The 23,497-nt window shown below is 37.8% G+C and overlaps 1 protein-coding gene across 9 annotated transcripts; it reads left to right on the forward strand.

The window, feature by feature from the left end:
- The first annotated feature begins 985 nt into the window (after positions 1-985).
- tent4a (terminal nucleotidyltransferase 4A) lies at positions 986-23,247 on the forward strand. 9 transcript variants are annotated; one of them, XM_084423813.1, is made up of 14 exons: positions 1,029-1,382; positions 1,498-1,977; positions 5,121-5,244; positions 5,356-5,402; positions 6,204-6,324; positions 6,442-6,549; positions 9,434-9,562; positions 9,812-10,025; positions 11,285-11,411; positions 11,502-11,608; positions 12,928-13,109; positions 14,743-14,889; positions 14,990-15,145; positions 20,749-23,247. In XM_084423813.1, exons 2-14 carry the CDS (start codon positions 1,562-1,564, stop codon positions 20,896-20,898), a joined length of 2,028 nt encoding a protein of 675 aa, XP_084279939.1. In that variant the 5' UTR covers positions 1,029-1,382; positions 1,498-1,561; the 3' UTR covers positions 20,899-23,247. The 9 variants fall into 9 exon arrangements, with proteins under 9 accessions (XP_084279932.1, XP_084279936.1, XP_084279931.1 ...); XM_084423806.1 differs by having other exon boundaries at positions 986-1,977; positions 20,752-23,247; XM_084423810.1 differs by having other exon boundaries at positions 986-1,977; positions 14,780-14,889; positions 20,752-23,247.
- Positions 23,248-23,497: the final 250 nt, after the last annotated feature.

Raw genomic sequence — 23,497 nt, forward strand, 5'->3', positions numbered from 1 at the left:
CTGTTGATAACTGTTTGATTACCAACATTATTCAAAATATCTTTTTAGTTCAACAGAAGAAAGAAACTCATACAGGTTTAGAACAACATAAGGGTGAGTAAATGATGACAGAATTTTCATTTTTGGATGAACTATCCCTTTAAGGATTTGCTTACCATGTTATTTACCATTAAAATACTGGTTTTCAGCTTGACCTTTACATCAGGAAATGGATGTTTTTTTTTTTTAGTAACACATTCTGCATCTGGAGAACTTTTGCAGCATCAAGAAAACAGCTTTGTTGCGTGTATTTATTTATTTTTAATAGAAGAATGTATTAAAAAAAATAGATTAATCATAATTATTTTTGATGTATTGTTAATCCATCAAAACAATTAATCATGATTAATCTCTATAGATTTTTAAGGCCATAGTTTCTGTTGATAAAAATTCTGTTTAGTTTTTTTCTTTTAAGAATTTCAGCAAAAGTAGGCCTACAAGAGAGAGAGAAAATCCGCCTTGATATGGAAGCCTTCGATTACTGACTAGAAGTTTGATTAATGACCTTGAAGTAAGATTAGCCACCAAAACAGATTTTATTCTTTAATCTCAAAATAGTCAATTTAATTAGGCTACTTTTAGATAGTAGACGTCAACTTATTTTTGCCTTTTCCACAATATTTGACAATGCAACATTGTATAATATTATATATCAATGCACACAATGCAACTTTATGATATTAAACAAAGATTCTAGAGACATATATTCATTATTATTGCGCACATCAACAAGAACGCGGCCATTTACAATCATGAAGCTGCCGTCGTCACTGCTCACTGAGCGCGCGCTGCGTTTTATCGTGTCGCGGAGTCGCGATGCAGATTGGTTTTAGCCAGGGTTGTAAATTCAAATGTGTCGCTTGGATGCCGGTTAGAAGGGTGGGGTTGCTGAGCCTGAATAGACTCCGATTGCGCCTGCTCGGTGTGGAGTTGTGTGGGGGTGTGTGCTGTCCCGATGGTTTAAATCCTACACATGCGTACTGGATTTCGGGGTTCAAGGGAATATACGCCATATTGGAAACACTGTATAGTTTAGCTAACAGTTTAGCTAGCGGGGGGAAAAGAGCCACTAATTGATTCCCGTTGGTCGGTTGTGGCGTTTGGCACGTCGTTATTTTCCCTGTCGTCTCGCGTAACCCAGTTTACAGGCACATTCTCGCAGTCCGGACTCAAACTTATCCGCTGAACGGGGTGAAAAGGCGTTCGTTTGTTTGACAGGGCTGTTAGAAAGACAAGTTGAATGGATCCGAGGGTCGCTTGGATTCAGCCGGAACAGAAAGGTCCTGCGAACGCTTTATGGATGCGTGTGTGGGAAACGTCTCAGGTAAACCGGACTAACACAGGTCAGCACCAGAACCACCATCACCACAACAACATATGTGTCAATTCTCCTGCGTTTGACGTTTATAAGACTGTAGCGTCCAATGCAAATAACAGCACTATCATTAAAAACAACAGCACTGCGATCCCGGGTAGCGGCTCTGTGGCTCACCCGTTAAATGGAAACACGGGAGACGGCGATATGACCCAAAAGACCGGCTCGGTGGTGGATTTGGCGTCCAGTTGCTCTAAAATAAGGACTACAAGCCCTAATGTGATCGCTGGGAATATGAACAAGGGCCATCCATTTTTTACTTGCAGCGAGAACGTGTTGAATAATGTCAACCATCATCATCATCATCATCCTCCTCATCCTCATATACGGCATTTCAATCAAGAGCAGCAGCAGCAGCAGCAGAGTTGCATGAAGCGCCACCCGTCCCATCCAGCAGCGATTCACAACCACCATCATCACCACCATCATCCGGGCCGGAGGAAAAGCGATAATAAGGCCAGCACCTATGGGATAAACTACTTGCTCTCTAACTGGACTAACGGCAATTATGAGAACTCCGGCACGCCGTGGAAGACGAGGAAATATAACCCAGGGGTTGACGGGTGAGATGAGCTTGATTTATAACAGCAGCAGCGCTCGTTATAATGTTACGCTATTTTTTTTTTTTTTTCTGTGGCCTTATGCGTGTGATAAAGTGTCACTGGGCCTTTTTTGACGTGTTGGACTGGGACTTTAGCTTTAGCACGATAGCCGGTTGTCCTATGTTTGGTGGGTTGGGTCACTTGTGGAATGTGTGTGACTGTGCGTGTGTTAGCAGTTGTAGGCTAGCGATGTCCTATTCGTCAACGAATCGTTCTTTTGAGTCGGATCTCTTCCGGTCTGTACGATTCATTCACGAATTGAATTGAATCATTCGGAGTTACGACGTTGAGTGAACACCCACTGATTCGCTGAACTAAGAACCATGTACATTTTATTTAAGCGAATTTCTTTTAATGCATTGAATCATAGTAGAAAAAAAAAACTAACATGGGACATATCCAATTACAATAAACATCCTTATTAATAAGCCTTAAAACTAAGAATAGGCGTTTTGGAACATTGTAAAGTGCAACAGGCTGGTTCCGGGGAAAAAAATCCTGTAAGTTACATTTTCTTCGTGAGCGGATTTGATTTTTTTACAGTATCTTATATAAACCTAAAGACCGATCTACTGTGAGCTACGAGTAGGGCTGCACGATAATAGTTATACCAATAATCACGATTATTTTGTTCAAATTATAATCGCGATTATTCTAATTTGAGAAATTACATATAAAAAGTTTCTATATATATATATATATATATATATATATATACATATACTTTTATTATTATTATTATTATTATTATTATTATTATTTTTACAATTTTAGTCTTTTAATATCCCTGTCTTATTTAGTACTTACAACAAATCTGGTAAAAATGACTGGCAGGCAGCGGAGGAAAGCCTTGATTTGCCCTCCAGGTGGGCGTTCCTATAAGGGTAACACATCACGTGAAAACTGAATTAACTGTCTGGTTTTTACAACTTCCACTCAGGAGCAAAAATCTGCCTTTAAATTTGAAAGAAATAAAGATTTGACATTTATCGTGATAATTATCGATATCGACTAATATGAAGAAATTTATTTATTTATTTTGCCATATTGTCCAGCCCTATTTGACATTATCACAGATGTACCTGGATAAAAGTTTAGGTTGCACTTTATTTTACAGTACGTGCACTTGCAGTGTAGTTACCGAAGAAAGTACTGGTAATATAATGTAACTGCATGAGTTACCGTTAGTTTTACAGATAGGTTTAAGGTTAGTACCTGGTTATAACCCACTTATTATAATTGCTTTAAGTACATAGTATATACATACACGTGTATACACGGAACAGGACTGTAAAATAAAGTGCTATCAAAGTTTATAATTCGATATAAACACTGTCAACAGTAGCGATCAAAATAGGGGCAAATCACATTTTGAAAGTAACTTGGCACTTTAAATAACGATTGTATTGATTACATGGTTACGCCACTAGGTGGCGACAAGTGAAGTCTTTGAGTGAGTCATTTAAACAAATGAAGTAATTCACTCAAATGAATTAAGCATTTTAAATAGACTGCATCAGTTAATATTTTGTCAGAACCTCTAAGTTATGCTATTTTGTTCAGTTGTCTTTTCAGAATCGTCATTCTCAATTTTTTCAGAATCGTGCAGCTCTACTTTTAACTTTATTTTTATTACATTTGTTGTCATCCATCTATTGCTGTTGGCTGGATTCATGATTTTAGTGTTTGCTGATTTATGATTGGCCCTGTCCCAAATGGCAGCCTAAGCACTCGCGGTCTTCCTACGAGTCTGCACTTTCGTGACGTAACGCCGCTTTGACTGTCGGGAAGAAGTCTGTTGCGGAGCTCGCATCAGTGCGGGCTCGGCAAAAGTGCGTATCGAGGGCATATCAACCGCATAGATTTGATATGTGCAACTCGCGAGCACCCTTCTGTTCTGAGACCTAAAATGACAACTGGGACACCCTAAGGTCTCATGGACTTAACGGATGCACGCACGCGGCAGCCATTGACCACACAGTCCACAAGACCGAAAGTGCATATGAAGTGTGCCATTTGGTACAGGGCCTTTATTGCACTGGGCACTTAATACAATACATGTTTGAGTCTTTAGTAACCCAGCAATTGTAGGCTTGCATAAGAAGGGATGAATCTGTTGCATGAACTTGTTATATTTGTGGTGGATGGTTGGAGACCTCTGGAATTTTTCCACAAAAGATTCTTGTAACAAGTGAGGCCGGAACTGTGTCTCTCAACCTCGTGAGTGGCCTATCTATTCCTAGACAGCATTCCTGTGTATAGGTGCAAAAGGCTGTTTAGGTATAGGCTGCGTTTTAAAATTCGTAGCAGTCTTTGTTTGATTCGAGTTTTTGTTGTTTACTCCAATTATTTTGTTTCTGAGTGTAAGTTAGCCTGTAAGTAACTGTAAGATAGCTTAAAGTTTAAATTCAGAGACAGTGGGTCAGGTCAGACTACAAGTGTTGAATATGATAGATTTTTTGAGAGAATAAAAAAAAAAATTGTTTAAAAAAACACCTAATAAAAATCTAGTCAGCTCATCAAAGCTCACCAGATGTTCTACATTGAGGGGGACCAAATGTAAAGGTTCATGAATCTAGTAATTATATAACTAATTTTAATTAACCACGGCACTAAATTTTGCATTTCAGCGTTCTTATTGCTTATTTTTTCTGTTTGGTTAAGTTTTTAATTGATTAGGGTTACCTACATAATGGGTTTTTACACATGAATTTGTCAGCACATCATAATTTTTACTCTATTGTATTGTACTGGGGGATCTTTTCCATGTTGCAAACATTAAATACCTCTGGCATTTGATTTTATCCATCGGGAATTGATTGGATTATGAAACGTGGCTGTTTCCATACCAAAATGGAGCCAGATGAATGTGAGTTTGCTAAAAATGCCTAAACCCTTATTGGTACACATTTAACCAATCAAGTTCTTAATCTTTTGGCCCAGGTATACTTATTGTACAGGTTGTTAATGGATTAAAAAAAAAAAAATCACAACAAATCTCAAGATTCTTGCTTCATGAGTTGTTTATGTGATAGATCTGCATGAATGGCTTCTTAAATTGTACCAACTTCATTTCCATAATTTCCTTCCTTCATTTTTCCAAGGTTGCATGAAGAAATCATGGACTTTTACAATTTTATGTCTCCTCGTCCTGAGGAGGCCACCATGAGACAGGAGGTGGTGGACAGGATAGAGTCGGTCATCAAGGAGTTGTGGCCTACTGCTGATGTAAGCAAGCTTAGAGCTGATGTGTGTATATATAAAAAAATTGGGCTATTGGCATTATAAATGATTAGCCCAAATATACAAATGTAATTGTTGTTACTTTTATGTATTTAGGTCCAGGTTTTTGGCAGCTTTAGCACTGGACTCTTTCTCCCAACCAGGTAAATGAACATGTGCAACAGTGTGTTTGATCTTGCACATTAACACAACAGTGATATTTTGAACAGAACCCTAAGCCGTTTTCAACACGCACAATGTTGCTCTTGTGATCTGTTGTTGCTGTACGGTCATAACACTATTCTCAGTAAGATGACTCTCACAGAAGGATGGGATGCGACCAAATACATCACAATCATAGCGTGCTAGCCTTTTTTGGCTCTGAGCTGTCTTTCAGGAACTGAGCAAACATTTTATGATAATTTGCTAAATCTGTGGCCCAGTTTCACAGACAGGGCTTAGATTAAGCCAGGATTAGACCTACGTTCCTTATTTAAAAAAAAAAAAAAAAAAACATTACTTGTGTGCATCTTGAGACAAAACAATAGCAGTGACTTTAAGTTTTGTCCGTGCAAGTTGCTTTCAGTTAAAACAGCTCAGACATGCATTTTAGTCTGGGACTAGGCTTAAGCCTTGTCTGTGAAACCAGGGGTAAATGTGACTCTGTGTGTGTAGCTTTCTAAAAACTTCTTCAGTCCCAAAATAGTTTTTGGTTTGTATGTCTCTGAATCCTGAAAGATTTTCCTTGTGTTAGGCCCCATGTTTTTGGTTGAACACTATTGAGAAAACAATGAATGTGAGTTTATTTGACAGCAAAAACACTTTGCTGTAAGGTGGTTTTGTTTTCATGTGGAGATCTAGGCCTCCCTTAGGCTTATTTTTTAACAAATTGCCTAAACAGAAAATTGCAAGGTATTTGTATGTGGGGCTGTATGAAAGATTCTGTCTGGTTCTTTTTACTGTAGTGACATTGACCTGGTGGTGTTTGGGAAATGGGAGAAACCCCCCCTCCAGCAGTTGGAGCAGGCCCTCAGAAAACACAGTGTGGCAGAACCCTATTCCATCAAAGTTCTCGACAAAGCTACGGTATGTATTTTTCCTTTTACTGTCGATTTAACATTTGCTAAACTCAGTTTTTTGTAACATATTTGTGGGTTTCTTGGCAATTAATAATTTTATATTTATATCTTTTGAATTTTGAAGGTACCAATCATCAAACTGACAGATCAGGAGACTGAGGTGAAAGTGGACATTAGTTTCAATGTGGAGACAGGCATCAAAGCTGCTAGCTTCATCAAAGAATATGTGAAGGTAATGTTTAGCTCATTTTGTAAATCTGTGTATAGTGCCAGGAGTGAGTCAGATCAGTAATATTGTTGAATATTGAGTATTCCCAACTAAGCAAGCCAGAGGCGACAGTGGCAAGGAACCAAAACTCCATCAGGTGACAGAATGGAGAAAAAAAACTTGGGAGGGGGGCTCGTTTTCCTCTGACCAACGAACGAACACGGTGTCATTATGATTCAGGCTGCATCACATGTCAGAATTTAGATCGGTAGCATTCAAATATTCACCCAGTTCCTTTTGCTTGAAGATCAGATTCATCATGCCGGTATGGAGCCAAAGCTGGCCATAGGGTCTGTGTGGAGGACCTGTCTGGTTCTTTGCTGAGGATCTGTGCCGATGGCTGTCGTGTCAACGAGGCCTTCACAGGGGATTGTCTAGTAGACGCGGTCTCTGCTGACAATCAGGGCTGGGTTTTGGTCGTGTCTAGGTGCAGATCCACCATCTGATCTGGACCGGATCCGGCTGACTACGGTAACCTCGGGATAAGGATGAGACAGACAGACACTAACATTAGCATTGATGCTATTCTTCTTACAATGTAACAAGTACATTGGGTGTTATAGGAAGTGTTCTTGGTTCCGGGTGACCTCATTTATGCAGCCTAACAAATCATTTAACTGATTTGAATAATAGAAATTGATAATGTGTTATGCGTAAAGAGATGTGTTTTTAGTCTAGATTTAAGCTGACAGCGTGTGTCTGCTTCCCAAACAAGGCTAGGAAGACTAAATAGGAAAAGGATCTACTGCCTGCAGGTGATTTTGAAATTCTAGGTATTATCAACTGGCCAGAATTTTGAGATTGCAATAGAGACGTGAAGGACTATAATGCGTTATGTCTCTTACAACTTTTGTGGTAGTTACAAAAATGCCAAAGTTTGGTTAGTCAAAATTAATTTGTTTTAATTGTGAATTGTTTAGCTGCTAATAGAAAAGCATGAAAAAATCACGATGGTCTTAATGTTGTGAAAAGTGGTGTTTTGCAACTGACCACTGAGTGTGTGTGATGCTGGTTATGATGTGCTGTTTGTCCAAAATATTCACAAAAATACTGATTTATCATATATAAAATACTTCATGTCCTGAAAGTTTTTCAGTTCATTTGCCACACCTGCTAATGGCAAGAAGTAACTTTCTTTTTTCTTTTGGATCCTGCTTGTATTTACATGTTCTATGTGTCCTTGTTTGCTGATCTCGTGTCAGTCTTATAGTGTCATTGCTTGACTAGAGGAGGAGGGTGAAGCATAACTTTAAACATCTGTCAGCAAGCTTTCAACGCAGAATTTTGAATAAGGAGATGACCTTCATAGCTCTCTTCTGTGCAACCACAAGAGGAGATTTTTTTTTTTCTTACCATTGACTATATGATAGTATTGTACAGTTGCAATAAAATATATGACGATTCAATTTACAGCACCTTCATAAATTGAACAAAAACATAAGGCGAATATAGCTACAAGCAGCAATTCTGGGCCAAACACCAAAGGCACTGCAGGTACAACAAATACAGCAAGCACATCAAACAACACAAGGAGCTTTCAGAAGGACTGCAATGTGCATCACATAGCATGTTTTGTATCCGTATTCAACGTAGGCCTGTTATAATTTGTAGGAGTGGTAAACTGCTTTTCATATACTTCCACATGGCGGGTGAGCAAAATGTTGGAAAATGACAAATAAGATGTTGTTGAAATTGGCATAAATCTAGGAAGACATTGAGAGAATTCTTTTTTTTTTTAAAAGCCAAACCAGGTGGCGCTGTCTTCAAGTTTTTTTCCGGCACTTTAAGGACATGCTGTCCATGAGGTGTTGCAAATAAAAAAAAAATCATAAAACAAATTTCAAAATGGCAGACAGATCCTGGCAAAATAATATTGTGGATTCAGCATGACCCAAGCAATCCATAGGCATCATGATTTTCTAACAAACTTTTCAAATGTTATAAACAAAAATCTCATGACCTGAATGTACATGCCAAATTTTTGGAACAGCACCACCTACAGATTGTGGTGCTGATAAAGTGTACCAAATTTCTCTTTGATAGATATAAGTATTGCCAGGATATAGCATTTAATCTAATTTTGGGTTAACTTCCCATCATAACTTTTGAACAAAAAGGAATATTAATTTTCTTTGGTCATTTAAAAGTGATGGTCATTTGGAGAAGTGAAAACTGAATACAGTACATTTTAAAATGCCGATTACTGTAATAGGTCTTAATGCAAGGTGTTGAATGTGATCAGCATGAGGAGAGTAATCGGGTGTAATAAGTGTATATAAATTTGGTCCTAGAGACCCCAAAGTTGGTCAGAGTTTTATTCAAAACCACCCCAATAAATATGCCAAATTTCATCATTTTCCTATCCAAGGTTCATAAGGGTGCCATACACTCCCACTGGGGAGGAATAATAAGAATACTCTCAATTATACGCATCATTAGGGAATGAGACCCAAAGTCTTTAAGACGATGTCGATCTTACATGGAGGAATGTGCGATTTATTGGCCTGTCTCCAGTTATCATAACACATTACCTCATGTAAATATTTCTGCTGCTTCTGAACAGCTGGATGTTATCTCCAGTGAAGGACAGCTGCATATGCAATTGCCATGTTTTAGGCTTTTGAAAACACATAAATGTGCAAGACTTCACAGAAACCCGTTTGATATTCCTGATGTCAACATGTAATGACACTGTTTTCGTAAAAAGACTAGAATGGTGAAATCTTTGATGTAATCTCATCTCAAGTGGTCACGGAGTCGCCTTTGAGTTGCTTCTTAATGCCTGGTGTAAATGGTCTTTTTTTATGTTTTAAAGTCTTAAATATCTTTTCTTTCCCCTCCCACACAGAAGTATACCGTGCTGCCTTATTTAATCTTCGTGCTGAAACAGTTCCTGCTACAGCGAGACCTCAATGAAGTCTTCACAGGAGGAATCAGCTCCTACAGTCTCATACTGATGGTCATCAGCTTCTTACAGGTGCGACATTAGCAGCCAGTCTAGTTCTCAAGCGTGTAAACTGTTTCTACATTTAGGCGAAGAGAAGAACCATAGTGTTTCACATCAAAAATAACTTGTTCTTGTCTTATTTGGAGATCTGTCATTGTCAAGCATATTTTCCTATCTTTGTTTGACTGCATCAGCCATCACTCATTTCATAAATGACTGTGCCAAACAAACAAAGAGAATGTCTCGACTTGCCTGCTGATTTTTGGTTTACACTTGCAGTTACACCCAAGAATTGATGCCAGGAATCCCAACATGAACCTTGGCATTCTGCTCATTGAGTTTTTTGAGCTGTATGGAAGACACTTCAACTACCTGAAGACAGGCATCAGGATAAAGAACGGTGGTGCTTACATGGCTAAAGAGGACATCATGAAGGCCATGAGTAATGGCTACAGGCCCTCCATGCTGTGTATTGAGGACCCTCTTCTTCCTGGTACAATTACAAGCTATTTATTCAAAAATTGCTCCATTAATGCAAAACCTAGCGAGCTTCTTACGGTCTACTACCTTCTGAGGCAGCGTCCTTTCTGAATTGAAACTTTATAAGTGACCAGTTTAACTAATTCCTCTCATGAAGCACACCGAGACTTATCCCGCTATTGATTTCAATAGAGTTTGGTCTTAGCATGTTGCTAAGGTAACACCTTAAATGATATCTGCTTGTCCATAATATTTATGCTTAAGGGGTCTTAGGATATAGCAGATTTTTTTTGCGAATGAGACTTTGAAGAAACAAATTGTGTCCGATAATATTGTACTATTTGGCAGGGCTGGGTATTCACAAGCTTGCAATTCGATATTGATTCATTTGGATCTATATCCAATGTATATAACGCTCTTAGCTTTACAGGGAAATAGTTGGTTCTACATTATTAATGTATATTCATATCAATTCTCATATTCCTATAATAATTCATATGAAAAGTAATCAAAAACTAAGCTTATTGTGATTTATTATATGAGGCGGCAAGGTGTGCTACAATGTTATGTTTATTCATCAGATGAAAACAGCATAGACTAAAAGATAGATTCTTGGGATTTAAGAATCAGTATCGGTTCTTAAAAATGAGAATTATTAACATATTCCTATGAATGCACTTCAATACAGAATCAATCGTTAATCGAAATTTAATTGAATCAAAACTCATTGTAAATCGAATATTCTGCGTTTGAAAAATCATTCCTGAATTGAATCAAAAATCTATCAATTGTAAATCGAATCGATTCATTGTCTACCCAAATATTTACACTCCCATAATAAAAAATATTAGCACATAAAAACATTTCAAACTAAATAAATTCTCACCATATATTTTGGTATATTTTGTTCTCTCAACTTTTATTGTTTTGGATTTTACTTAGTCACCATGCTTTCCACAATACATTTGTTGTATTGTCTTTTCCTGGAATCTAAATTTGGTCAAAACACAGTATCTCTTAAAAGGCAGCTGCCTATATTTTAGGACAGACTTTAAGGAATCATTAGCGGTTAGCTTCAGATGCGATGCTGTCATTGATGTGACACTTTAGGAATTGCTTGAGAAAATGAGATGTTCTGTCTCTTTATTTGCATTTAGGCATTACTGAATTTCTTTTAAACATAAGAAAAAGTAATTTACTGCAAGTTGTTTGGTTAAGTATAAAGAACTAATATATGTACTTATTTTCCTTTTTCTTTGTGTGACTGCTCAGGTAATGATGTGGGCAGAAGCTCTTATGGTGCCATGCAGGTGAAGGAGGCTTTCGACTATGCGTATATAATACTGGGTCACGCCGTCTCACCTCTTGCACGTTCTTACCCCAACAAAGACAGCGACAGGTACAGCTCTCATGGACATGCAAACATGTTCACCCTAATTCTTTTCAACATTCAGTTTTATTTAATTTGTCATTTATCTTGTCCCCTCAGCACTTTGGGCCGCATTATCAAAGTCACCCAGGAAGTCATTGACTACAGAGAGTGGATCATAAAGAAGTGGGGTGGCAGACACAACTCCCGCTTGGAGAGGAATCCAGGTACGTCTCAATGTGAAGAATTTCTCAGAATATATCTAATGACTGCAGATACTAGGTGAATTTCATTTGTTTGTTTTTGATTGTACTTCATAATGTCTCCCGGTGCAATAAGTTCTCATTGAGAAGGCATTATAGATAGTCACTGATGTCCTGGGGTGGAGTGTGTTCCAAACGTTTTACAGCATTTTAATGATGCCTTTTAAGATGTTGCAAGGCCATGCAGGGCCGCATAGCATTGATCCTTAAGAAAAGGCAGTCCCAGAATGTGAATACAAAAAGGTGTTCCACTTGTCCTTCTGCTGCGTTTAAAACATGTATTTATTATTATTTGTAGAAACTAGCAATGACCATAGATTAAAATAAGTAACTAAAGTAATTATAATTACAGTTTAAACTTTCAAAGTTTTAGAAGCCACACATTTTAAGAGCTGAATGTTCTTCTGGGATCCCACTCTTTTTAATCAATGAAATTAGGTTATTTCTTCAGACGTTTGTGATGTACTGGATAAGGTTTTTAGAAAATCGTTTTAACTCAATTTCCACTCAAAATATTATGTAGCTTCGCATGACTAGAAAAACATTTATTCCTTATGAAAGTGGCTAAGGTGTTTTCAAAATTTACATGACTTTTCAATCTTTTTAAGTTACCCAGGTTTTTCTAGACCGTGGGAATCCTGGTTCTTCAGAGCCCCAAAAAAAGGGTGTGAAATAAAACATGAAATATCTATTTTGGATTATTTTAATGCTTGTTTTGCCGTATTATAAATCAAGTCGTTTTGAGGCTCCCTAGTGGAAGCCGCTGTCCTAGATGTTGGTCGAAGTAAGATATGACTTATGAATGTATCAAAAGTAATTCAAATAAATTAAACCTGCTATTTTGCCCAATAAAATACTAACATTTCATTGGTCAATGAATGCCTAGTGCATTGCAGAACTTCTGATTGCAGTGATGGAGTGTCACTTTGGCAAACCCTTTCATTTTGTCCTCTGTCCTTGCAATGCATTAATATAAATTGGATTTGAAACATTTTCTGACGAAGTGTAGCTTTGCAGGTGCCCTAGAACTGAGAAAGTGTCCTCCTCAACAGCATTTTATCCCTTTCACGCATCTTATTCGTGACTTTGACTGTGATTAATGTTATATTAAACTAAAGCTTGATAGATCAATTTGGTAATGTGACCTTTTGAAATGTGGCCGTCCAAGTCTGGTTTGACAGACGGATAGGTGCTTTGCAGTGAATCTGCTTATTTCAATTCAGCCATGTTTCAAATGAAACCTGCTTTGATTTGGCTGATGTTTTTATGGCTTTTGCATCCAGGTCCATCTCATAAAGACTCAGTGGATCAGGTGGAGACGGTCACACTGCTGGGTGTAGGTGTGGAGGACCAGCAGCAGAGGGACTCTGTGTCCCCTCACAGCGCAGACTCACCCATGTCCCTGTCCAGCCCTCAACAGCACTCCTCTGCCTCTTCTGCGTCCTCGATGTCAGGCAGCGATATCGTAAGCATCATCCTTCATCTGTGTCCGTACTTTCACCCTATAAAGCCTACTCAAGTGTATCGTATTTATGCCAAATTATCCTTTAAATGATTATAACTTAAACCTGTTATACATCTCTTCTGTATCCCACTGTACGAAAGGGCTTTCCCACAACTAAAAGGGCTTTAGTATAATTATAAAAATCAGTAATACTTTCACAGAAAAAAAGACGTGTACAACAAACTTAAGGTGGATATTTTTACAAGTAAGTATAAGAATAACATTTATATTATAGTAATCTTCCAAGATGAACACTTACTGGACTGAAACAACTTAGGTTTACTTAATTAACTTTTTTATGTTTTTATTTTTTATATAATAATACTGAAATGTGAGTGTTAAATATAGGGCTGCACTATTCTTGTTAAATTGAGAATTGTGATATATATATATATATTGTTTATTCTGAATAGACAACTAAACACAAACGTAATTTACTAGAGGTTCTGACAAAATGTTAATTCCTGCAGTTTATATATATATATAAATATATTATATATATTTAAATTGAATTAATAAAAATAAAATGTTAGAATGAATGACTTACTCAGACTTCACTTGTTTCATTACTGGATGAATCAGCCTTTTTGAATGACTCTCTTGAATGATTCAATAAAATAAATTTAAGTCACTTGTCGCCACCTACTGGTGTAACAATGTAATATATCTTTTTTATGAAGCATCATTACTTTTAAAAAGCGATTTACTCTATTTTGATCCCAACCGTAGACGTTAGTGTCTATGACTTTTATCCTAGTACTTCTGTGTTACAATAATTAAAATTATCACAGAAGTAATGATGATGTATGGTTGAACAGACTGTGAAGATGTTTCATACCTAGCCTACATGACAACTGCTCTCTCTGGCTCAGCGGCAGTGCGAACGCAGATTTGAGTGTTCCGCTCTGATCGAGCTTGTCAGGTTTAATAAACCTAGCTGATTCATTGTCATTTAGGAATTAGATCACGTGGGTGTTGGAATCGAAAACGTGATCTTTTAACGATTAACCGTGCAGCTCTAGTGATACATCAGGCTGTTGAGGAACATTCATTTGTAAATCTCTCAATTGTATTGAAATGGATTGGATGTTTTGACCCTCCACAATAGAAACGACAGAGTTTTGATAGTAAAATGATATTTAAATGCTTAGATTTATTACTACCCATTATTGGAAGATATAGGAAAATATTATATTTATATGCATTTTATGTAAGTAGTCTGCTATACTGTTATAAGGTCTCATGTAAGATCTCATTGATTTACATTACAAGCTATCAGGATTTCATCTTACGCTTTGGCCATATAAATATCATCGACTGCACCAAATTGCATATTTCTGCTCCGTTGGGGCCTCTGAATAAAATTGAGGTGTGCTATGAGTAAACTGAGCTTCATATTCTTACTATATTATATAAACCATAAAAGCCTAATCCATCATGATACTCAACAAAAATATAGATATTGTTTTTGTCTAAAGGTTCAACAAACTGTTACATAAAATAAAAAAATAAAAATTCATATGTCAGACTTTACAGGGGCTAATATGCCTTAGATTGTCATTCCCTCTCACATAACTGACTTCTGCTCCTCCAGGACTCTGACTCCACACCGTATGTCACTCCACCTGTAGCCCCCTTCCCTCTCCAGATTCTGCCGGCGGGACCCCTGTCATCAACGCTTCAGATGGGCACGGGCAAAGCCAGCATCACGGCAGCACTCACCATGCCTCCGGCCACCCAGGTGAGGGGTGATTTTGGTTTGGTAGCTAATTATGATGATGATGATGATGATGACTGGCATGTTCTTGAATCCATCTTTCCCTCTCTCTCTGCTTCTGTAGGCGAGAGTGTCAATCCCAGGCAATCTTTCTCTCCACGCTCTACCTGGCAGACAGGTGTGTATGGCAGATGGACCACCCTCATACCTCCACATGCCCCCCCCTGCAGTCCCCCCAGCTCCCCCCAGCCCTCTACCCAGTCCCCACCATCATCCAAAGGTAGGCTGTCCCACGTGCGCTCTCCTCTATATGCTGTATCTTGACAGTGAGCCCAACTTTCCCTCCTTCGTCTAGACTTCACAGACTAGTTTAATGACAGGATAGGGTAAAATTATGAAATTTAATGCCCACCTTGGTGTTAATTGTAATGTCCAAACAGGAGCATTCAATAAGAAATTTGAGAATTTTATTTTAAGGAATATTTAATCAATTTAATAACTTGCTCTGTATGTATATATTTTTGTAATTAATATTAGAGAAACATTCATTTCAATTAAATACTTTTCATAATAAATATCATTTTAAAAAGCTGCTGTACCTAAAACAATGCCATACAATAAGTATGATTGAAATGGCCAACAATTACTTAGAAAACATAACATTTTGCAGTTTATTTATAATACTTTTATTTCATTCATGGATTACTTGTGACAGTGCTGCACGTGCGGTACCATCTGCAGAACACTCTTATCACGTTAGCCTTGCCCGGTACAAATTTTTTTTTTTAAGAAGAATTTTGACAATGCGTTGTAAGAATGTGATATGGCTTAGTGCAATCATCAAATCACAACGGTTGTGATGTAATTATTTAAATATATAGTCTGACGCACTAGTGCGTGCTTAAAGTGCCCCATTATGCTATTTTAAAGTTTCCTAATGTTGTTTTGGAGTCTCCTACAACATGTTTACATGCATCAAAGGTAAAAAAAAACTGTTTAATTTCCTCATAATATACATTTGCACATCACCACATTTTCAATAATTCTCAAATGACTCGTCAGATGAATCAATCTCTCTAAATCCCTAAATCCCCGTGAGAAACTCTGCTCTGGTTGGCCAGACAGCTCAGTCTACAGCGTACAGCGCAAAAACAAAAATGCCCATTGCCATAACAACGGCAGGTCTGCGTGTCCTGAGGCTTCCTACACTAAGGGTTGGGTATCGATTCAGATGTTACAATTTGATTTCGATTTCGATTCGCAAGCTTTCGATTATAAATTCGATTTCGATTCCACTCATTGAATATAGATTTAATACAAATCCTATATTTATATTTAAAAAAAAAGAACAGTGAACATAAGTTTACAAGTGGTTAATTAATAAAAAGAAATTAAGAGCTACAAACCTGTATATTAAACTTGGGTACATTAAAACAGAACCCAGCTCTATATTTCAAATGCATACAATGAATAGACAGGATTTTGATGCAAGATGAACAATTGATGCTGAAAATTGGACAAGTCACAGGGCTCCAGACTAACTTTTCCACTGGTTGCACTGGTGCTACCAACTTTCTCAGTTGGTCGCACCAGCATATGATTTGGTCGCACCTTTTTTTTTTTGCTACATGCCATGGGATTAATCAATGCATGCTGATGAATAGTGGTCTTAATCTGCATACCCTAGTTTTGCACTGATGTAAAAAGACTGACAGTGACACAAGACCTCATGTTAGCAAAATGTTTTAATCTTTTAACTCTCAAAAAAACAATAAAAAAAAAACATGTATGTTCTTTAATGTTTGATTTATAATTTTACTGTCTTCACATAGGGATGGGAATTGATAAGATTTTATCAATATCAATGCCACTGACGATTCTGCTTATCGATCCAATTCTTTAATGATTCTCTTATCGATTCTTGATAGCAAAAAATGTAGTCATATACTTTAAAAAAAACAAGTGGTTTTATTTATTTTAAAGCTTGAGTAAGCAAACTGTACTTTTTATGTAATTTATGTAATAAATAGAACCTTATCGTAAAGTGTTACTGATTAGTTATACACCGATTCAGACGTCTCCTGAGTTCACTGTTGGAAAGATCAGTTGTTTACGAATTGGACGTGTCATGCGCGTTGTGTGATTATCCCAGCAGTTAGGACATGGACATCCAAGATTTCTGTCAACACAGAAAACATTTCATCACTGGATAGTTTTTTTTTTTGTTTTGTTTAATTAAAGTGTTGTTTTATGTCAGCTGAATGTCTGGAACGCTTTTCAGAGAAGATAAGGCAACTTAGGCCACGTCCACACGAAGCCGGTGCGTTCCCGATCCGATATTTTTTTTCCTCGTTCTAAAAAAAAAATCCGTAAACACGGCGTCGTCTCAAGAAATATCTGCGTACACACGAAACCACTGAAACCGACTGAAAACGGTGTAGTATATATGCCAGACCAGTATGGGGCGCTGTAATTCTGCCACAGAGATACACTATACACGGAGAAGAAGACTTTGAGCATGCGCATAACCTTGCGCGCTGTATACGAACCAAGAAGAAGAAGACAAAGATTATCGCTTTTTGCTCACCACAGTTGCAGAGAAGCAATAGATTTTGCTGTAATAAAGCTAGTAGGCTTAGTAGCTTCTGCAGCACGAATACAATCATATAAGTCCGCCTTTATTGTTGTTGCTGTTACTCGTGACACAGACAACACGTGATGTGATGACATCATCGTTTCACAAAATATACGGATTGGCTGTACACACGAAACCGCAAGTGTGTCGTTTTCAGATTTATCCACTTTGGGACCCGGTTTCAAAAAATAGCGGTTTCAGTCTCCCAAAACGCCGGATCCGTGTGGACGAAACGCCAATACGATAAAAAATTTATACGTATACAGCGAAACGCGTCTCCGTGTGGACGGGCCCTTATTTAGCACAATTCACACCCAGCGGTAATTCAGGAAAAAAAAATCTCTGAATGCTCCACATGAAACTTTGGTCTTCCGACCTTTTACCACCATGTCGATTTATTTTGATTAATATGTGCGAGGGAGAGAGAGCAAGACAGCGCTTAGTTTGGAGACGGTGAAGTCTTGTTTCGCCTGGCTCTGAAGAGAGAGAGAGAGAGTGCGCGCGCGCGACCGGCTCTCTCTCTCTCTCTGCTCGTTCTTTCAGTTAAACATGCGCCCTGTCACAAGCGCAGCAGTTCATCTACATTACTCACCGATCAAATAAGACTTTGGCGGGACAAAATTCACTTTGGCGGGCGCTAAAACAAGTTCAGTGCAGGAAAATTCATGCGTGAGTAGTAGGCTACATGACCATGCACTCGCACAAATGCGACCACATAAAATTTTAACTCGCACATTCTCAAAAAATGGTCGCAGTCTGGAACCCTGAGTCAGAACAGTCGCATGCCTTGATCAAACAGGTTAACAATCCTCACAAACCCATTTAAAAAAAACTTGCATATCATATTTACCTGTGCCCTTCCTGTCTAACAGGTAGAACATATACAAAAATTTAATAAAGTTATCAAACAGTCTGCGATGCATTAATTATAAAGTATATATAGTCTAATCCTTATTAAAGTTACAAAAGTTCTTTAGTCAAGAGCAGTGAGTGTTGTTCTCTGTTCCCTTTGTTCTTTGATTAACTTTAACGACAGAGGTAATTAGTGGCTACTGTGTACTGTACCTTTAAGAGCAGCCGCTGCTGACAGAGACGCGGATCTCACACGCGCCTCATTCTCTCACAAGTCACAGCTCTTCACGTTCATCATAAGACTGCTCTTATGTTATGAAGATACTCGACAAAAAGACATTTTGGCATAATTGTGTGTGTTATTGTTCGTTCAAGTGCGAAAGAGAACTGTTCTGGGCTGTCTTGTGCGCACGCACGATCAGTGCGAGTCTTTCTGTGTGTCACAGTCAGGACATTCACAGGCAGCCAGCTCTTTTTTGTCTTGTCACACATGAATGGTTTAAAAACATTTGCATGAATAAGAGCGGGATCATGTAACACTAGCCAAAGGATGACAAAAAATAACAGATGCTGCGTTAATTGTGTTAACAGCCCAAATTTGTTTATTTCATATAAAATCACAGCATTTTGCGTCTCATAATTGCATAGGCTTGACATCGCGATTGCGATAAGATTAATCGTGCAGCACTAGTTGAGGTTATTTCATGATTAAGATAAAACAAACATAAAATCTCACAGCATTAGCTATAAAATGGAGTTTGCAAGCCTATGAACAGTGGAGGAAAACTAATACTGGCTTTTGGGTAATAGATAAATAAATATGGAAAAAAATCTATTCATGGCGTTTGAGAATTGATTTTGAATCGACCACATTTTAAAAAACGATTAATTGACAAATCGAACAAAACTAAACACAGTAATGAACAATGACGTTGATTTTACCATATCAATCCAAGCGTGAGTCCGATGATGAAACATTGGAAGAACTAGTTATTCAACCCGAACCTCCATCGCAAGGACGACTCGAGCAGGACTCAGTGTTTCTCAGTGGTACACTAATCAGTTTGAGGCACATTATGAGATGTTGCAACTGTAATTCCTCACCGTCAGCATGAACAAGTGCATGTCCATCAACAAACCGATTATTTTACTTGTAATAATTTATTTACAGAGTATTTTTGTAATATATTGCAGTGAACACGTGGAAACTGTATCAATAACAGTGCATAAATGCAATGTATACATTAGCCGAGCTCTAGCGTGAATGACTGATGTAACTTAAACGTTGGTAAAACAAATCTTGCTCCATGCTTAATCTTTACACAAAGTAGTGAGAACGACAATCTGCATAGACTCAGTTTTAGGTAATAGTGGCCCACAACTGATTAGCAGAAGTATTTCAGTAAGACAGTGATAACGTGAGTTAGCCAGTTAGCAGGAGACCTACACAATATAAAACTCAAAACTAAGTATTTTTAACGCCATCTTTCAAGAGCAAGCGGTTTGCGAATCCTGCATTGAACTCAGAGATTTGAGAAGCAGTCGTCAGTAAAATAAAGGGAACACAGCTAAAGTTTAGGATTATACTGCTGTGATATCATGGTAAAGATGAATTTTAACCACTGATTCTTCACATGCTCGTCCTTGGGCAATGAAAAAAAAAAACTGGCTTTACCTTCACATTGTAGAGCACAGCGCCGTCTTCTCGACATGATGCTATCCAGTATCCGGTATTCCTGAGAATTCCATAAATCCATTCACATGTTGTAATTATTATTATTTTTTATTTATTTTTTTTAGGATACGCCAGTCCCTTTCATACATTTAGGAGGGTGGGTTTTAATGAAAAATATTTCATGTTCACCAAGGCTGCATGTAATTTATCAGAAATACAGTAAAAACAGTAATAGTGAAATAATTTTAAATAACTGTTTTCAATTTGAGATTGAAGACTAAATGACATTTAAAAAATACATTTTTATATATATAAATTTTTTTTTATTTTTTTTTTATGTCATTTAGTCTTTTGATGGCAAAGCTGAATTTTCAGCATTATTACTCCAGTCTTCAGTGTCACATGATCCTTCAGAAATCATTTAATATGCTGATTTGCTGCTCAAGAAACATTTCTATAAGTGTTAAACTGTTGTGCTTCTTAATATTTAGATACATTTTGTTCATGTCTTTGATTAATAGAAAGTTCAAAAGAAAAGCATTTTGAAATGGACATATTTTGTAACATTATCAATGTCTTACTGTCTTTACCGTAATTAAACGCTGAACTTTAGAATGGTAGTGCATTTGTATTTGAAATTATGTATATTTAAAAAAAAAAAATTTTTTTTTTTTTTGATGCTAGCATGATTCTAAGTTCCCCTATCTTGTCTTATCTCCAGCAGACAGGTCCCAAGTTCCCTCTGAAGAGCTTCCACAACCCCGCCATGGTGCACAGTCCCGTCCTTTCCAACCGAAGCCACATTCAGTTCAACCGCAACACCTGGCGCCGCAGGAAGAGGGACAGTCTGCCGGCTAGCGTCAGCAGATAAAGACGACGACGCTCCCCTATGGGCGCTCCCTCTCCACTTGCTTCCTCTTTCACCCCTCTGGTCCCATCTTAAAACGATGAGAACTCATTTAGCCCTCCTACTGATGGTGTGAGCACAGAGAGACCAGCGTTTGAAACCCAGCTCCTCGTTCAGTAGTTGTGGTGATGGTGGTGCTAAGTAGTTCAGTCTGCCACTGAATCTGTGCATGTATATGTTGAGACATTTGTTTTTTTTGACCTGTGCAATCTTCCTGAGGAAGCTTCGAGAACAGGAACTGTTTTTTTCGGTCGTCTACTCCACATCTTCCAGGTTGACAGGTGAAACGTTCCTTTTTTGTATGTGTTTCATGCTTCACAGTTTTGGTCTAAACGTGACACCCTTCACTTGTGGGACGAACTAGATTCAGTGGATTTCAAGTGTTTGTTGTATCGGGTGAGGATGTGTGTTTCAAAGGTGATGTGTGTGCGTGCGTGTGTGTGTGTGTGTGTGTAACGTTGGCTTCAAATTCTGCACTCAAAGATGCTTCCAGAGACCCCCACCGTATTGACTGTATACATCACGCAACCTTTACTTTTTTTGTGCAATAACTTCTTAATTTCTGTATTTTCCTTCACTCTGGAAACATATTTAATTTCTTTTTTGGTTGTTTTTGTGTCCAGCCTTTTGTTTGTTTGTTTTGTAAAAATGTTTTTATTTTTGTAATGTTTTTAATTTTGTTCATCGTTTACAGATCCTGTCAGACAGGCTCCTTAAGGGAAAAAAAAAAAGTCTGTTTTAAAAGAGTTTTTTGAGAGTTTATATTCCCTCTTCCCCTTTTTCTCGGCATAAATTGCACCTGGACAAGAGCAAGTTAAAGCAGCCAGTCTAGATCTCGCAGAACGACTTTCCACTCTTTACCAACAGGTGTCGCCATTTCTCACTTTCTGTGTTCCCACATTGAGCTTCAGAATCTCAGCTGTTTCTTTTATTCGTCTCGTTCGTTTTGTCATTAAGGTCGTAGTTGTGTGGCATTGAGGCTGTAGGACTTGGGTTTATCAGATTGAGAATCGGAAAAAAGCTTGAGCTCTTGGTCCTAATGCGCTTTCATTTATATGTGTGTCTGTCCTTTTTAAGTCGCTATAGGTAAGTGTGAGATGTGAATTATTTTAGGGAAGCTCTAATGGACGTGCGAGCGGACTCCAGATCAGTGCAGCTTTATGCAAGGTGCCCTAATCGGACCTAGTTCGACTTCTGAATGGGCACCCGAATCAGACTAGCGGAGAAAGGGAATTTATTTTGATTCCTATCTGGAATCTTGACGTGCATTTATTGCCAGGTACTTGCGCTAATATATGCCTTTTTGGTAATAACCTATTCCTGTACTGTATTGAATTGAATTTTTTTTTTTTTTTTTTTGTTCTGTTTGTATATGGCACACTAAAACTGTATTGCTGTTGCTCAGAACGTCACAGGCATACAGGTTATTGTTACTATGCAAGTGGAGTTTTGAAAATCTCTCTTCCTGTGTCCCTCACGATGGCCATTTGCTTGTAAATCTTGTCAAGAAACTAAATCGGAGTGACCGTCAACGGACTCAGGCCTGAGATCGACGCACATGTGAACAGTTCCTGTATGCAAGTTCAGACTGTTTTAATGGTGGAAAAACACCTGGACGTCTTGTCTGGAGTTTTTGCAATGCAAATATTTCCTCCTGGAGATCAACCGGACTACATTTACTGCTGTTACAACGCTACAACCATGTCCTGCAGTCTGTATTGAATGACTTTGACTTGTGTGATGTGTTTTACAAAGTCATATCTGATACAGAGACTGCGGATCGTCCTTGTAACTCTTGACTCACCCGCCTATCAATGCAATAGGGCAAATGTAACTCTAATAGCAGTTTCTGCTTTTAGATAGAACCAGCATCTTTTGCAAAATGAGTCAGACATTGAGGCAACTCTCCCCCTCCTTTCAAATAAGGACCTACTTTATTGGTGATTTGTCTAAATGAAAATGGCTCCGTTTTTCCTGAGTGAATCTGTAGATGTGTTTGAAAGGTGGAAATATTTCACTCTGTAATGGTTTGACCTTTTGAGGTGATGTACTGCTTGATACAGTGTGACACTCCTCATTGAATATCAATGATGGATTTTAAATGTAACCTTTTTTTTTCTTTTTTTTTTTGCTGACGTCTGTTATGTCGCAGTGGCCAAAAGCACTCCTGAACTTGTCAATCCTTATACTGAAAGCCCTCAATGTGGCCGCAAAGCATCTAAGAGGTCAGACGGAGGAATTGTTTTTGTTTTCCTTCAATATTTTTATGTAATTTTTTTTCTATTTTATTTTTTAAATAAACATCTTAAAACCATGCTTGCGGTTTATTTTTGCTCTGTTAATGGTTTGAACAAATTCTAAAATGTTCAGTCATGCTTTACAGCTCAGCACTGAGAAATGTTAGATTTGTTAAGCTTACTGGTGTTTTACCACTAGATGGTGAGCTTGCACTTCAGAGATCTTCTGCTCATAAAACCCCACAGAGAAAGTTAACAAATTGCTAATAAGGACTACGACTAACACAAGGATGTGAGTTTACGTGCATGAATTGTAAAAAAGGTTT

Source organism: Rutilus rutilus (assembly GCF_951802725.1).
Source record: "Rutilus rutilus genome assembly, chromosome: 11".
Taxonomy (NCBI): Eukaryota; Metazoa; Chordata; class Actinopteri; order Cypriniformes; family Leuciscidae; genus Rutilus; species Rutilus rutilus.

What these genes read in the sequence shown, in the direction of transcription:
- tent4a (XM_084423805.1), top strand. Translation starts at nt 1,280, where the DNA reads ATGGATCCGAGGGTCGCTTGGATTCAGCCGGAACAGAAAGGTCCTGCG. An exon ending in GGACTCTTTCTCCCAACCAG is followed by an intron (nt 5,403 to 6,203) that starts GTAAATGAACAT and finishes TTTTTACTGTAG; the next exon opens with TGACATTGACCTGGTGGTGT. An exon ending in TCATCAAAGAATATGTGAAG is followed by an intron (nt 6,550 to 9,433) that starts GTAATGTTTAGC and finishes CCTCCCACACAG; the next exon opens with AAGTATACCGTGCTGCCTTA.